Source organism: Ixodes scapularis, unplaced genomic scaffold (genome assembly GCF_016920785.2).
Source record: "Ixodes scapularis isolate PalLabHiFi unplaced genomic scaffold, ASM1692078v2 PGA_scaffold3__209_contigs__length_174095766, whole genome shotgun sequence".
NCBI classification, from domain to species: domain Eukaryota; kingdom Metazoa; phylum Arthropoda; class Arachnida; order Ixodida; family Ixodidae; genus Ixodes; species Ixodes scapularis.
This window is the reverse complement of record NW_024609868.1, coordinates 115125629-115141831: the sequence shown is the minus strand read 5'-3', so window position 1 is coordinate 115141831 and position 16203 is coordinate 115125629. Positions and strand designations below refer to the sequence as shown.

At 46.1% G+C, this 16203-nt stretch overlaps 1 protein-coding gene across 1 annotated transcript in view; it reads left to right on the top strand.

Moving 5' to 3' along the window:
* LOC115324168 (arylsulfatase B-like) overlaps positions 1-1156 on the top strand; it is a 99645-nt gene extending 98489 nt beyond the window's left edge. Inside the window, exon 8 of the mRNA XM_040217186.1 lies at positions 1031-1156. Coding sequence (XP_040073120.1) covers positions 1031-1156 — 126 coding nt within the window. The remainder of the gene's footprint in view (positions 1-1030) is intronic.
* The last annotated feature ends 15047 nt before the right edge of the window (positions 1157-16203 follow it).

Below are 16203 nucleotides of genomic sequence, written 5' to 3'. Positions count from 1 at the left end.
TCAGTGAAGCTAACTCTGTATAGTATTTTGTGTTTTTTTTTTTTTTTTTTCGGGGGCACTCTGGGCATTTTGCGACAGAATTTTCGCTCACACGGCATCGGTGTTTTTAGAATTTTACATTGAAAAGAAGTTTATACCGCTTATGGCTATTCCCAAATGTGCGCTTTCTATCGATGTTGTGCCCGTTACAAATTACCGTTACTTTCAATCCCTAACGAACATCAGTTTGGTTTCATTTAAGATTTTCTGGGTTCGGCAGCGCTAAACCGCAGCTACAGACTTCGACAGGAATTAAACTTTTGCACAAAATGCTTACTATAATTGTATGCTTAATTTGTGAAATATGATGGATATAGCGGGGTCCCGATGGGGCCTTGTCTCTTTAAACAAAACACAAAACGTGATTAATTATACTCAAACGTGGTGAGCAATGACTTAAGTAGTTTATGGACAACAACATAAATAGTAACGAAATTACTTTACAGAGTGAGCGTTTCAGATTTGAACCAGCACGCTAGTTTTGTAAAGAAGAAAGAAACTAAAGTAATGCGCTACCACTGACGTCTCTACTTGTAATACGTTCCCGCCACACCAGTTGTTTAGAATAATAATATTACTGTATGTATGTTTGTACAGCTGGGAGTTAGTCAACCTCATTCGGCGTCTTGTGTCTCAGCTATAGATAAAGAAAACTACCAACTGGAGTACATCTGTTAGCCTGGTGTCTTTTAGGTGCACACCACGGAGTAGTGATACACGATTGCATGCCGGTACGGAGCTCATGCAAATCCAAACGGGCGAGACTGGGCATTGAACCCAGACTTTTTGTAGGAGGAGCTGTCGCTACACGTCCGCCGACTTGACTAACCCCCTATATTTCAGATCACGTATGAAATCACGTATAAAATGAAATTTCAAATCCCGGTTCCCTTTAGCAGGTCCTCCTGCTAAAGGAAGCCAAAATTTATATGAGGTCCTCTGTTGTCGTTTCGAGGAGTGTACAAACCCTTACGCATATGTGTTTTTGCAGGAAGTTGATGAGCTAAGGAAGAAGTTAGCAGCCTACGAAGCAACCATGATTCCCCCAGCCAACAAACCGATGGATCCTAGAGGTCTGCCGAAATACAACCACGGATTGTGGGCGCCTTGGGAATGACATCCTTTTTCTTCTTTTTTTTTTACGAAGATGCAAGAAGCAAACTTCCCAATAACGTGATAATGTGCACTTTTTTCATTTGTGTCCTTGCCGTTGCTTTTGTAATAACGTTATTGAACTGAAATATTCGTTAATTTTTTTCTATTCTTAATGCACGAAATATACAATAAATTGTTCATCATGACAGTCGAGTTTTTGTTGGCAAGAAGGAATATTTTTATAACACGTGTACTGAACACTTCTTACTGTACTAATTTGTGCTGGATATACTTTTGGTCGCTTGGCGTTTTAATATTTTAGTATTAAGAGGAGCACTATCCTATTGACAAAGGTCATTTGAAATTGAAACGGGTTAAAAACCAATCGACCCGTTCGGATCAAGCGTGATTACGGGATACGGGTACCCGTTTAAAGCGTTTCCCGTTAAATGCGGTACCCGCTTGATATGGGCGCCCGTTCGACATGGCACGTGCCCACGGATTTGAACGGGCCCTTTGAATACTCGGGCAGGTTATTGTTAGCCTAAATGAGTACCGTGCGGAAGGTTGAATATATCAAACCAATTTAAGACGTATCAAATTTGATTAATCTACAAAAGCGTGGGCAAAACCCGCAAAGAAAATGTCCTCGCGCAGGTGTCTGCAAATAGGTGGGATAACAAACCTAAAATATTATTCTCAAATCTCATAGAAGTTATTACATCCAGCTCATTTCGTCGACAAGTAGAAACGTGCGAGCGATCTGTGAAATGTGAAGAAGTTTTACTAAGCTTTCATACAGCTTCGATGATTGCAAAACAAGAATCGGGGTAATTCTAAGCGATATTGTATATTCCCCTGGGAGCTGGCAAAATAATTTCCTCAAACTTCTAGTGGCAGATTCCTCTCACTGGGGGTGAAAATCAGTTCATCGAACGAGGTTATATTGACAGACAGTTTAATTGACACTGTTTCATTGACAGATTGTTTTATAGACAGCTATGATTAGCGTTCTCTTTTTTGGTAACAAGTCACCCCAGACTCTTGCCGCAAATGGCATGTAGGGCGGACCAGGTGAGTTAACATTTTTGTAATGAGCCGTCGCAGAGTGTCGCCGCGGAACTGCGTGGACGGGTCGGCCGGCCGGGGATACGCACGCGACAAAATGTTCCTCCAACGTGCACTTCGCGTAACGAGTGTTTGTGATATGTTAGTGTCAAAGAAACGTTTCGATAAAACCTGTATTCGCGAAGTTTTCTATGAAATGTGTCTCCATAAAATTCAGGGAGAATGAGAAAGTTACAAGCTGCATTCTACCGGCAGCTGTCTAATGATTTCAGCCAGCTAATGGGAGACAACTGCCGGAAGAAATACGGGGAAATTATTCTCCCGCGGCCGTGAGAATAGGGGCTGCCTAATTATTTAGATAATCCGGAAGACTTTCCGTAAAAGAACTTTCATTCATTGCCAAAAATAAGGTTGCCGTGCACTTCAGGTAAAGTAAAGCGTACTTCAAAGATGTAATCCGAAATATATATCGACATGGGCACTGCGGAACAACCACAAATACATAGAAACAAGAAGAAAAGGCTCGGGAACGATTCAGCACGATGTTCCACAAGCTGTCATTTGCCGAACCGAACCACCACAAGAACCTCTGACTTGTTTCAAGAAATCGCTTGTTGCCGACATACGCGCAGGACTTTTCGATTGCTGATAGTTTTGGTACACTTCGAATACGTTGTCACGTTGCCAGTGAAATACACACAGAGTTTCCAGGTAGTTTCTAGCTCAAACTGTCAAATGCCGGACGATCTAGCCCAAATGTAGCCATAATTAAGATATCCACTTAGCCCACAACATTAGGAGCTCGAATATAAAAGCTCAAGGCGAAGCACAGCGTCGGCATCTCTACGTGTTATGTGCAGCCTGCAAAGATCTATGGCATCTGGAAATGTATTGAAAACGTTTTATTTTAAATATTAATAAGTCGAAGATTTTTCACACCCGTTTTTACGGTCATGTAGTTATGAAACACTCCCTCGTGCTCAGTTGACTCCCCTCCTACATGATTTCCTTGTTCCTACAGGCAAAAAAGTAGTTAGCAGGGCTGACGTCCTTACAGCACTTGTTATTCCCAAGGCAAGCGTAGTTTGCATAGAAGATGTTTTAAAGAATTTGAAGGTACATCCTGTTTCTTAGGTCTGACTTTATGAGGTACAAATGACTGAATACTCTCTCCACGGCGGAATTCGACATGGGCAGAGTCAAGAGCGCGGTGGAAAGCCCGGACAGCAAGGAAAACATGACTCCTCCCGCGCTTCGAAGTTGGCCTTGTTCGGATTATTCATTGTTCTAAATCTGGTGTCCAATGTTATGGCTCATTGTGCTTTAAGAAACTTCCATGTTTCGCGGAAATGCCTCCTTTGCTATATTCAGTATAGCTCGAGTAATCTGACAACATAAAAGTGCTAGATGTCTTGAGTTGCCTTTAGTGTTATTTCTCCTTGAAAAAGGTGCCTCCCGTAGAAAGATGATAAGAAACTCTAAGAAATGAGACGCCAGTAGAAAGGCGAAAGGACTTCGGAGCATAAGATAAACCACAATGAATACAAAAACGATGTCTTCGGAGCTGAATCTAGGTCACGGTAGCTCATTTGAGCTAATAGGATCTTGCGTCACACCCACGGATCTTACATCTTGAAAGGGGGAATCCGCAAAGGTTGGACTGCTGCTCTTGTTCATGCTGAAGTGACTTTGTAAAACTACTCTAAATTAAGAAAAAGAAAACATTGCCGCGTTAGGATTTGAAATAGCCTCAAAAAAGCCACATAGCCACCCAACAAATGTCGACGCCAAACGCAGTACAAAGTGGCAAAATTTGGCTATTCATAGTTTAACCTGGTAGCCGTTGTTGCACGGATTCCCCATAAGACGCAGCTAAGAGTTGAAGGCGAGGGAAAGCAAGGCTGGGGAGGAGGAAGCAGATGAATTGCTGGAAAGGAGAGGAGGAAACATCCCCCTCCCTCCAGCATTCCGCCTGCCTCCTCCTCCCCAGCCTGCAAAGAAGGCTCTCCTTCAAGGTCGGAAGGGAGTGCGCTCACAAGAACCTTAACTTCAAGGAGCATCCCGAAAATGAAACAGCGATATGATTTGGCACATATATCTTTTTGTGAGTTCGTCCCAAAATTAATAGTGCAGTGGATGCCATGTGAGTGGCCTACCAAGCAGCGGCCTTCGGGCAGGTGCCGTTCGCTCTCTTACCACCGGCTTGGACTCTATAGCCACGTGACCATAACCAGAGACACGATTCTCCTTGAATACGCATAGCGTCCAATCTGCTGGCAATACCAAGTAAACCGGACAGCTGCACGAAGGCTAGCTTTTGGAGTTGAACCGTTGATGAAAGACGCAGTGTAAGGTAAGCCGAGCGTTTGAACGGCTTCGCGGGCGCTCCAAGCGCAAAATATTTTCGGAGACAAAGCAGCGTCTTGTCTCTTCAGCAAGCTAACAGTGCTAGAGAGCGCCGCACTCACATTTCAGCAGAGCGACCACGCTCGGCTAAATCCTGGCGCAGTCGGCTCTCGCGTGGCGATAGCTACGTCGTCGCTCATGCCTACACTGGTGCCATGTGCACTGACATTCAAAACAGCTTTCTCGAGACTGCATGCGGATGAAACAGCAATGCCCGTGTGCCGCCTCTCTCTACTTCAGTATCAAACGGGTTCACCGCTCAACGGGGGAGCCGTTTTGTTAAATCTTTGCTGTTTTACGGTCACCGGTCATCTGCTTGTACAAAATGGCCACCCATTTCAACAAAGGGGCGACCCGCCTGCTCAGACGAGTGACCCGTGTGCGCAAAGGATTGACCCGTTTGACCAAACAAGTAACCCATTCGCCCAAACGAGTGACCCGTTCGCCTAGATGGGCGTCCGGTATGCTCAAACGGGTGACCGTTATGACTCAGATAGGTGACCCGATTGGCAAACGTGCGACCGGTAGGGCTAAACTGTTGTCGGTATGAACCCACTTACGTTAGTACAGGAGCTAAATTATATTTTAGTAGGGTGAGAAAATAACGATCGAATAAATCCGCGTGTCTTACAAAATAAATAAACAATATATATATATATATATATATATTTTTTTTTTTAATTTGCAAACTTTGGGAGAAGTCAAGGTAGCTAGCTGCCTTCACATTTGGCATTTTTTTTTTACAGAGGTATGTTAGCTCCCTCTTAAAAACCCCGCATAAATATCTCGTGGGTCTTGTATAAATTTTATACGAGCCTATTGAATACAGGAACCTGTACACGTATACGGGACCCACATTCACAAGAACAGGATTGGGTATAGCTGTATAGGATCTGTATCTGCATTCAGGATCCCGTATAGCTATATAGAATTTGTATACGCATACAGCTCCCATCTATATACTGAGACATTGTGGTCGGTTTGCCTTGATGCGTACCCGACCTGGAGGAATAATACGGAACCAGCGGTTCCGTATTATTCCTCCAGGTCGGAGGAATAATACGGAACTCCCCTCTCACATTTCGTCCGACATGTTGATCGTCATTGTGGGCGTCAGCGGGTGCATGGCGCTGCTGATCGGACTGGCGTAGCAGGTGCGGTCGGAGTCGCTGACAAGTACGATGGCCCGTTCGAGATCACCCTTGCCGAGTCTTGATGTGCGCAATGCGTTCAACGTCCGCCGTCTCGCCATAGCAAGCAGGCAACAGCCAGGCCGGGCCAGCAGAGTGAGAGCCCACGGTTCTACCCTATCTTGTGGTAAATCGGTAAAGGGCGAACGATAAGCCCACATTACATGCCGACAGCTTTGATCTGCGCTACGTATACGAGCTCAACGCACGCATATTGGAGGATGACGCAGCTAAAAGCTTTATACTTTTTTCGCAGTAAAAGAGTACTCCGGTGATATGTAGTCACGTTCCGATTGGCCCGCCGGGGCCGTAGGTTCCTCCGTACTACACAGTATTTCTTGCTTCAGACAGTAGGTTAAGCGGCGCCACCGGAGTAATAACTCACGTTTGAACAATGCAGCCGCCACTCCCATGCATACCCAATATTTGTTGCTTACGTCGCTAGACAGCGCCAAATCAAACAGCGTTAGAGGTTGCCTATGAAGGTGCCCGCGCTGGTGTACCGTCCGACAGAGTTTTGCTCCTCGAGCACTGTCCTGGTAGCGACGGTACGATGTGGCCGTCCATTGCATCGACGGCATAGGCCGTTTCGTTGGGGCCGTCCTGTAGAGGGTGGCCGCGGTTTTTTGGTGCTTGGTGGCCCGGTTCACCACGAGCGCGGCCGCCCTGTCGTTCTGATGGCGGAGAGGGCTGACGGTGTTGTCCACGAGGCATCTTCCTGGAGAAACAAGGAAGCAGACGACATGGGTGTTTAGTAGAAAGTTGAGCCTGACTTTATCTTCTCACCCCTTCCAGAAAGGTTGAAATAACAGATCTAAGGTCTGCACACAATCGTTTCCACCCCCCCCCCCCCCCCCCCGCCCCTTCTCTTGAAAAAAGAGCAGATCCGAGGAAGCAGAAAACTATCTCCCAAAATGCGAGAAAAGCGAAAGAGAGGAGACAAAAAAAAAGGTTCCTCTCTTCTTGGCGTTACCGACGTCACACGTTATACCGCCGCCGTGGAGACGGGGAGGCCTCTTGAACGGGACTGGAGTTAGTGCCGTTCCGGTCCTGCGAGAGATCATCGTCTTCTGCATGAAAAATTGTTTAAGGTTGGTGACATGAGCCGGTCCAGTTTCTTCACTAGTCACAGTGAACTAGTTTGTGAGTGGTGAGCACCTTGCATGCACGCGAAATGGACATTTTCACCTGTCAACGAGGGAGGCTGGAAGCCTCGAGCAGCATCACTCATTAAGTGAGTACGCTGCAGTACAACATCTCCCCCTTCTAACTGCAGGTCACGTCGTCCCCGGTTCTACTGCTCCCACTGCTACACTCGAGTGATGTCGAGATTTTCTATGCGCCGCTCGAAGGTTGGCGGGGCAAGGCTTCGCCTCTACGCGTCTTGGAGAAGGCTTCGCCCCTGCGATTAGTAGGGGGAAGGCTTCGCGTAGAGGAAAGGCCTCGCACCTGCGGGAAGTTCGCAGGTCCCCTGCAAAGTTCACGTGGGGGCGAAGCCTTCCTTTAGACTATGTAGAATGGCGGCTGTTAATAAGCGGAAACGCGAGCTCCTTGGCGAAATTCAATTGGTCAGGAGTGAGAGACGTTGACTGATTACCGGTCGAACAGGGGGCAAATGCTACACTCTAAGCTCTGTCCCACTTAGTAAGAAGGACATTTCTTCGATTTTTTCCCACTTAACTTTAAGAGGGGCGACAGACCTCTTAATATTACATGGAGATTCTCCCTCTTAATTAAGTGAGACACCAGCCCTCTTAAAGTAGGCGATACGGCGTCTCGCTTAAATTTGAGGTCAGAGTCCCTTGGTAAGAGGGACATTTTTTTAGATATTTTCCCCCTTAATTTCGGAGGGACGGTGGCCCGCTTAAAATGCAGGGGTATAGTCCCCCTTAAGTCGGGGTCACGCTGCTTATGCATCATACAAAATACATTCTGCAGACATGTTCCGGAACGAGTCACCTCGGCACCTGTGCCTCGTACGCCACGAGGCAACCAAATCAAGAGGTCGCTTTGTCACGTGGCATACAAAGCACGGATGTCGCGGTGGCTCGTATTGGAACATGTCTGCAGAATGTATTTTGTATAATGTATAAGCAGCGTGACCCCAACTTTAGGTTATCTCTTTTATTGTATCGTAAAATTTCTGCTCCTTCGTGTTTGGACTGTCGGGTGACATGCTGCACTGCAGTGATATAGTTCTCGCACTTTCGCTGATATTGTTTAACCAAAGTTATTCTGTGCTGCGTAACAGAATTGAAATTTGATCTGTATATCATGTTTGATAAACGGTATCAATGTGTTAAAGAAAACAGTAACAATCTTTAAGAGTAAACACGTGTTTTATTTGCCATGACACAAGAAAATATTTTGAAATGTCTTTATCAAAATAGTAATTTTATACCGATGTTCTGATAGCTTTTACGGATAAAAAAAAGACGTTAGAACGACGCCAGAAATCGGCGTTTCTTGGAAACTATCGCACCAAAAATTCCGTGCTGCAAAGTGACTCCTTTTGCCTATCATAAACAAAAACATAACAATCGTGTTGAAAAAAAAATATTTTTTTTAGTGGGTAACGTAAAAAAATAAGTATACATTTTTTTCCCGCACAACATTTGGAAAGAAAATCAGCATAACTCTCGAGGCAGCTCAGCGAATGTAGATGCCGAAACAAATGATATGATTAAAAAAAAATGAATTGCGACACTAAGCACAACAAGCGTGACGTTTTGCATTGCTTAATGTCACAACTCAGACTGGCTTTTTTGGTCTAATTTTATGTTTCCGCATCGTGATTCGCTAAGCTGCTTCCGTGAGTTAAGGTGATTGACTTTCCAAGTGCTGTTCCGGAAAGTGGATTCCTGTGCTTTTTTTAGAGCGTAGTTACCTACTTCATAGCATTAAAAACGAATTATTCGGCGTCTCTTGCCATCAGTAGAAGCTCAGAATTCATGTTGTTTTTGAACAACCATGAGCGATTGCCTGAGCTTCTCTGACATAAACTGAATCGAAACACTTTATTTTCAACGATCAGGCCCTAGAGGAGTCCAAGGGTTTCTCCATATGCCATAGGGTACGAGAGTCCCGTTATGTAATACACCCATAAGCACATGACTAGTGCCCCCTCCATAGTCGTGCTAGCGGAGTTTCACTGTCCGGTTCCCAGAAACGATCCGTTTCTCCGAACCGAAGAAAGTCTTGGGTCCCGGAACTTTTTCGTCAGAGGTAAAATCGTCCTGCAAGCAGCAATTGTTAAAAAACAAAATTGCGTCAGCGTCAAACTTAGATTTCTATTTTTGCATTCGCTTTTTCACATACCATAGGTGATGAGAGAACTTCTGGCCAATCGAGACCGGAGAATGGTCTTAACGTTCAAGAATGTTGTCGGGTTGTCTCCGCAAAAGGCCCCCCCTTTTACCTCCTCCAGTTTTCCCAGCATGGTGACGATCGTGTTATGGAACCGAAGCTGTGCATCCACCTTTAGCTGAATGAAAGACCATATTGATTTTCTTTAGATACAGAGAGTGGGAATTAGAATGAAGGTAATGAAGCGCTTTCACCTCTTTTCAAGCGGTCGGTAGGAAACAAATGCGAAAATAAAGTGCAAACAGCTCAAAGATTCGGAACCCAATCTGTATACGATGAAATAGCAAGTGACATTAGCTTATGACGTAACTTCTGCTACTATTAATATTTGGTACGAGAATAGACTGCTGTTTTAAGTAATTTACGAGAATCGTTTTTGTATTAGCAAGACAAAACGAAAACGCATGTAGTAGTAGATGAACTTTAGAAGTCCCGTGTGCTTTGGAAAGCATGGATTGCATTTGCGGCTCGAAGCTGCAGAAGAGATCTAATGCATGTTTTAGAAAGCAACATAATCAAATAAAAAATTATATTTCTGTAGACATTTCGGCGCAAGCCATTCATTTATTCTTTTTTTTCAGAAGCAACGCATATGCCAACAGAACGTGAATAGAGCCTACCTACTTACCAGAATACAAAAAGTTCATAATTACCGAGTTCGTTGTGGGCCGTGTGCGGATGGCCGCAGTAATCTCACCACTCAGGGTGGTGCGTTCCAGCGTGCAGAGGGTCCCGGTAGAGCGCTTTACACGAACAATCCGAGCAGAACCCCCGTCTGATTCCCTTCATGTCAACGTTCGTTGCCATTGCATCACTCTGAAAACAAGATTTTTAACGGTCAGTCATTTAACGCCCATAGTCAACCTAGCCCTAAAGCGCCTAAGAAAAAAAAATAGAAAAAGAAGTTATGTTTATATATTTTTCGAAGATGTACCACACAGAAAAAAAATATTCAACCAGCTACAGAAAACAAAGAGCATAATATACATCATGAATAAAACCTCCAAAAACAAAAGCATGATCAACGCCGAAAAAAAAAAAAACGGTAGCTTTGCCGGCGCGACCGTCAAAATATACAGTCTTGGGTAAGTTACTTTTATAAAGCAATTCGTTACAGTTACAGTTACTTTCAGAAAAAAGTAGTGAAGTTACCATTACAGTTACTTCAACAAAATAGTAACTCGTTACAGTTACAGTTACTTTTAAGAAGTAACGACGTTACTTTTCAATTACTTTTTCATACACAAAAAAAAAAATAGGAAACACTAGAAAACGCCTTTCACCAAGTTTGTTTGCATAAAATTAAAAACTGCGCTTATTACTTCAAATTGTAACTTAGCCGCAGTTGCTTCTCGAAATTAGTGTCTTAAAGTTTCCCTCGTTTAATTGCGAACACGTTCCTGCCCTTGCTGAGAGGTGCCCAACTGGCGCGCTGGGAGGAATTGCATGGGGTAAACGTGGACCCAATTCAAATGCCCTACCCTTGGTAACACTAGCAAATTTCTGGCTCGTTGAAGGTTGCGCTGGGTTCATAGAGTCCCGCGACATATCTCAGTTCGTACCCGGCAAGTCAGAAACAAACCCCGCGCAAACAGCAGTAAATTTTGCCTCGACTGTTGACACCACGCCGGGGTAGTGGCGCAAAATCAAAATACGAAACGTGCCCATAGCGGAGTAGTGGCGCTAATCAAAATACGAAACATACGCAGTGAAGTCCGCGTGTATTGTTGATTCACAGTTGGTTCACCCGGTTAAAAAGCGTTTGTGCAGGAAAAAAAAACAAAAAACGCCACATGAATAGTGCTTCAGATACTAATATGGAAGTATTCATTCAAAAAGTACAAGACAACTAGATTTTTTTTTATCAAATCTACACGTGGCTATATTCAAGTCGTGACTTGCAATAAAGAACGCGTATTCACAATTTTGTGCAAGGCCAACTTGACACTCGAAATGTCAGAACAGACAATTTGGGAAGTGTAAGGAATAGCTAGATTGTACTCGTTCAATTATATATTACTCAGTGGAAAGTAACGACAAAAGTAACGTCGTTACTTTCAACGTTACCTAAAAAAAAGTAATAGAACTACAGTTACAAGTTACATTTTTAAAAAGTAACTCGTTACAGTTACAAGTTACCATAAAAGTAACGAAGTTACAGTAACGCGTTACTGGTAACGCGTTACTACCCAAGACTGAAAATATAACGAACAAAAGAGTACGCCAAGGAAATATTAAAAAAAAAAAATATATATATATATATATATATATATATATACTCCCGGGCCACCGCTCCACCCTTCCCGCAGACGCCGCGACGCCGACGCAACGCAAACGCGCAAAGGGAAAAAACCTTTTTTTCTTTTTTTTTGTGGGGTTTGAATCTCAAGCTCGTCCACCTCCCCCCCCCCTTTTTTTCACATACATACACACACATTATGGGTTTTTGCTCGCCTCCCACTTGAGAAAAAAGTTCATAATCACTGCAACGCTAACGATGTCTACAACATAACGTTGCAGTGTAAATTGCTGTAATGAATTGTGAAGGCCAACCAACGGAAAATCGCCAACATTGTTTCCGTCAATCAACGCTCTAGGGCGGTCAACCTCAAGCATTTAGAGTGCACACCGAGAAACAAATCGGCTAGCCAAGCTTACAAACACTGACTGCCCCAGCTAGGGTGCCTTTATGTTGGCTATGCCTTAGGGAAGGCGATGCCATCTTTTGTAGTACCCGATGACTACAGTGTACGCTCACGGATAAAATAAAAGAAAATTGCCGGTAATAAAAGGCCGGCGTAGCAGTGCCAAAGCTAGCAGCTCGAGCTAGGAGAAGAATGAACGCGCGTTTAAAGGCCGGTTCTCACATGCAGCGAAGCGCTGATGTAGCGCTCCTCACGTGTCGTCAGCTACTTATCGTCTGCCATGAGCAACAGTTTTGACGGTGCAATACAAAGCTGGTGAACGCTGCCGTCAGCACGCGCTAAGCGCGAGGTTAGCGCTATGCTTCTAGCGCTCCGCTGCATGTGTGAACAGGCCTTAAAATTAAAAAGTAGACAAAAGCGTCGGACAGAAAATGGTCTGATATCACCAGCCTAGGACATACGCGTACACATTGGGACACCCTAGCCCGCTAAAAGTGTTTTGTAAGAAAGACAGCCCTGCGGCTCACGGCAGGGCAAACGATTAGCGACGCTTTGTCCTTAGCTGAACGAGCAGATCCAGGAAGCGACCGCGTCCGCGGACTACAGCTGAACACTCTCTCTCTACATGCAAAGGTCGTGCATCTCCCAGCCAGCGTGAAAATATTGATGGCTCGTTATTCTCACCCGCAGTACACCCAAAACAAAAGCGTCAATAAGACAGGATTACTCACCCGAAGGAAGTCAAACGAGCAGCATGACGCTTGCAACTCTCCGGCAACGACCGTTTCCAGCTCTCCGTGAGTTGGCGCGAAGCCTCAGCACCATCCGAACTCTTTGCCGTGGATTAGTGCGCCTGCCCCTCTCCTCCTGACCGAACTACGTTGGTCCAGTTAAGAGGGACCGGTCCCCTCTTAATATGTAGGGAGACGCGTGAATCTTTCTGACGGTCTTTCCTGTTCAGAGGGACCAACGAAACGGTTTCCTTGGTCTCTCTTAATATGTTGGTGTCCCTCTAGATGTTGCTATTTTATTTTTCGATTTCCCTCTTAAAAAGAGCTGTCCCCCTGAAAGCATTGTTGTCCCCTCTAAAATCAGAGGGACAGCGTTTTTTATGAGAGACCGGTTTTAGAGTGTAGCTACGGCGCTTTCCCGTCCTTGTCCTTGTGGCGCTCGGTTTAGGCCACTAACATCATCTTAAGGTTCAGATTTACCCTTTCCATGATGTTTGCTTGTTGGTGGTATGGGGAAGTTCTTTTCTGTTTAATACCCATCACCGCGCATGCGTCCACGAACACCTTACTCGTTAGGTACGAGGCATTATCGCTTATATGTTGTAATTGAAAGTCGCACCTAGCCAATATTTCAAGCAGGCAGTCCCAGATTTTTTGCGACTTTTGCTTTTGCAAAAGAAATAATTCAACCCACTTCCTGAAGTGGTCGGTTACCACAAGCAAGTACGGATTGCGCTGGGGACTACGTGGGAAGGGGCCCATGACATCACTGCAACAAATCTGCGAAGCACAAGCAAGTCCTCCATTTCTTTTGCGTTCCTGCTGATATTATTATTTTTCTTGACAAATTTCGAACTTCTCACTATACTGCGCTAACAGCAGTCATCTGTCGCCTTCGGGAGGACTGCCAGTACCACTTTCGAACTGCCGTCAAAGAAAATGTCGAACCCTGGCCTGAACAATTGCACCGCCTCTCCGAACATCTCTGACCCGAAGACTACGTGCGCAAAAATACACCGAGGCATGAGCGAATTTGAAAACGACATGCAAAACAGTGAGGACGACGATACCACCCCATTTAAACTGGTATCTCCTAGAAGAGATCGAGCAACAGGAATCCCAACTATGTTCAAGGCTACCAATCCAATAGCATCCTTTTGGCTGGTAATCCCTAAGAACCTGGCCACAGAGATATACGACGTAGCCCAAGAAAAGCTACTAGCCCACCATTTTACAAAAGATGGCAGCGTAGTCGTGAACGTGTCATCTCTGACATCAGCCAACAAACTTTTCGCCATCACAGCAGTCGCTGGAATTCCATCTACACGTAGTGTTCCCGCATCGTGCTCCAGAAGCGTCGGCAAAATGACAGGAGTGCCACGAGAATACACAGATGAGCAGCTGTTGGAGTACTTGAAAGACTCCGGAGATAAAACTGTCCGTCTGCAAGCATCGTACATTCGAAATGACGATGAAACTATAACAGTCAAGCCATACGAGAGTATGATCCTCACATTTTCACCTGACAAACCAATGACAACAGAGATGTTTTTCGGCTTTACTAGCCACCATGTACAAAAGTACTTCGGAATCGCTATGCAATGCTTCCGTTGTCAGAAGCATGTGTCAGAAGCATTTGTGCGGGGGGCTCTCTCGCCGCCTTCGGAAAGTTACGACGTCGTGGGACTGACCGCAGATACGAACCACCGACGGACATCTCATCACACCTGTTGGCACGTGCACTGCACGCGCCGAGATCCACGGTGAGACTTGCCTTGTCAAGTTAGTCGTTCTGCAAGACTGTTCGAAGGACGTTATCTTCGAAATGGACTTTCTTTGCGAGTATGGCGCCGTCATCGACCTCGGAGAAAACCGGCTGGCACTACGAAAACCTGCACCACCACGGGAGGAACCCAAAGCGACGTCATCCGCGGTTCGAGTCCTTGGAAATCACGTGAACTTTCCGCCGCGGTCGAGGTTTTCGTACCCGTCGGGACCGATGAGGCTTTCTGCGGCGACGTTCTGCTCGAGGGAAGCCTCCAGTTGCTTCTCGGAAGAGGGATCGGCGTCGCAAGAGGCATCGCGGAGCTCCAAGACGGACACACTGTTGCACTCGTAACAAAATTCCAACAGGAGGCTCAGCACCTTACGAAAGGCACCGCCGTGGGTCACGCCGAGGAACTCGCGGACTCAGCCGCAATCGCCGGAATAGCAGAAGACCTCTCTTCGTGGCCACACGAGACAACCCCGCATTCGCAGTTTGAAATCGATCCAGTCCTGCCTACCCCACAACGACGACAACTCAGTGACCTTCTCGCCGAGTTCAATGAGTGCTTCTCCACGTCGTCAAATGTGCGCCAAACGGCGGTTGCGAAATATCGAATTATTACTGATGACGACGCGCTTCCTGTTCATCGGTCGCCGTATTGTGTCTCTGTGAAAGAGAGAGAAGTCATAGAGAAGCAGGTTCAAGAAATTCTCGACGACGACATCGTTCAGCCCTCAAACAGTCCGTGGGCCTCACCGGTAGTCCTTGTGAAAAAGAAAGACGGGGACTCTTCGGTTCTGTGCGGACTATCGTCGACTAAACGCCGTAAGAAAAAAGGACGTCTACCCGCTGCCACGCATCGACGACACCCTGGACCGGCTGCGCCACGCCCGATACTTTTCGTCGACAGACCTGAAGAGTGGGTACCATACCTCAGCATTCTCACTCATGAGTGCGATCACTCACGCTCACCGTCAGATTTGAGGTGATCGTGAGTGAGGACGCGAGTCTGGAAAAATTCTGAGTGTGACTGTTATCGTGAGTTATGTGAACTCATGAGTGGGAGGGTGAGTCCTGAGAATTCATGAGCGTGAATGTGATCGTGAGTGTGATATGAGTCTTGAGAACTCATGAATGTGAGTGTAGGTGTGAGTCCTGCGAACTCATGAGCGTGAGTTTGATCGTGAGTTTGATCGTGAGTGTGATCGTGAGCTCTGACAACTCTTGAGTGTGAGTTTGGGTCCTGAGAACTCATGAGTTTGAGTGTGCGTTCTGAAAACTGATGAGCGTGAGTGCGAGCCTGAATTCTAAGGACTCATGAGTGTGAGTGTGAGCTTGAGCTCTAAGTGAAGTACTTAGGAGCGTGAATTTTGAGATCTCTTGAGTGTGATACTGAATTTTAAGGCTCATGAGCATGAAACTGAATTAATACGTGAGCCTTAGGATGGATATGAGTCCGGTGATTGCATTAGTCTGCGTGATGATGTGAGTCTGCGGACCATGGCCATCATGAGTCGCAATGAGCGCTGGTATTATCTTGGCTGGGTTGGTCAAGTGAGCTCCCGGGCCATCTCAGTGGGCGAGTCGCAACTACTGCGCGGTGCTCAGGGTTGGTTTGGTTGTCGCTCACCTGCTCCTCCTCTATGTGAACGCGCTGGGTCCTGTGGAAGGCGGAGCAGGAAGGGGGAGGGGGGGGGGTGCTTGCTCTGGCAGGCTCCTCCTTCCCAGCGCCCTCCGCAATGTCTCCACCAGCTGTGGAGGGCAGAGGGGGTATGGGGCAAGGGGGTGGGGGGGGGGGGGGGTTCGCTTTCGTTTCTCCTCGGCGTTCTATCCTCGCTTCACGGCAGATGGCGAGACGCCAGCGGACTGGTGGCCCCTCGAGGCGGCGCGGTAAT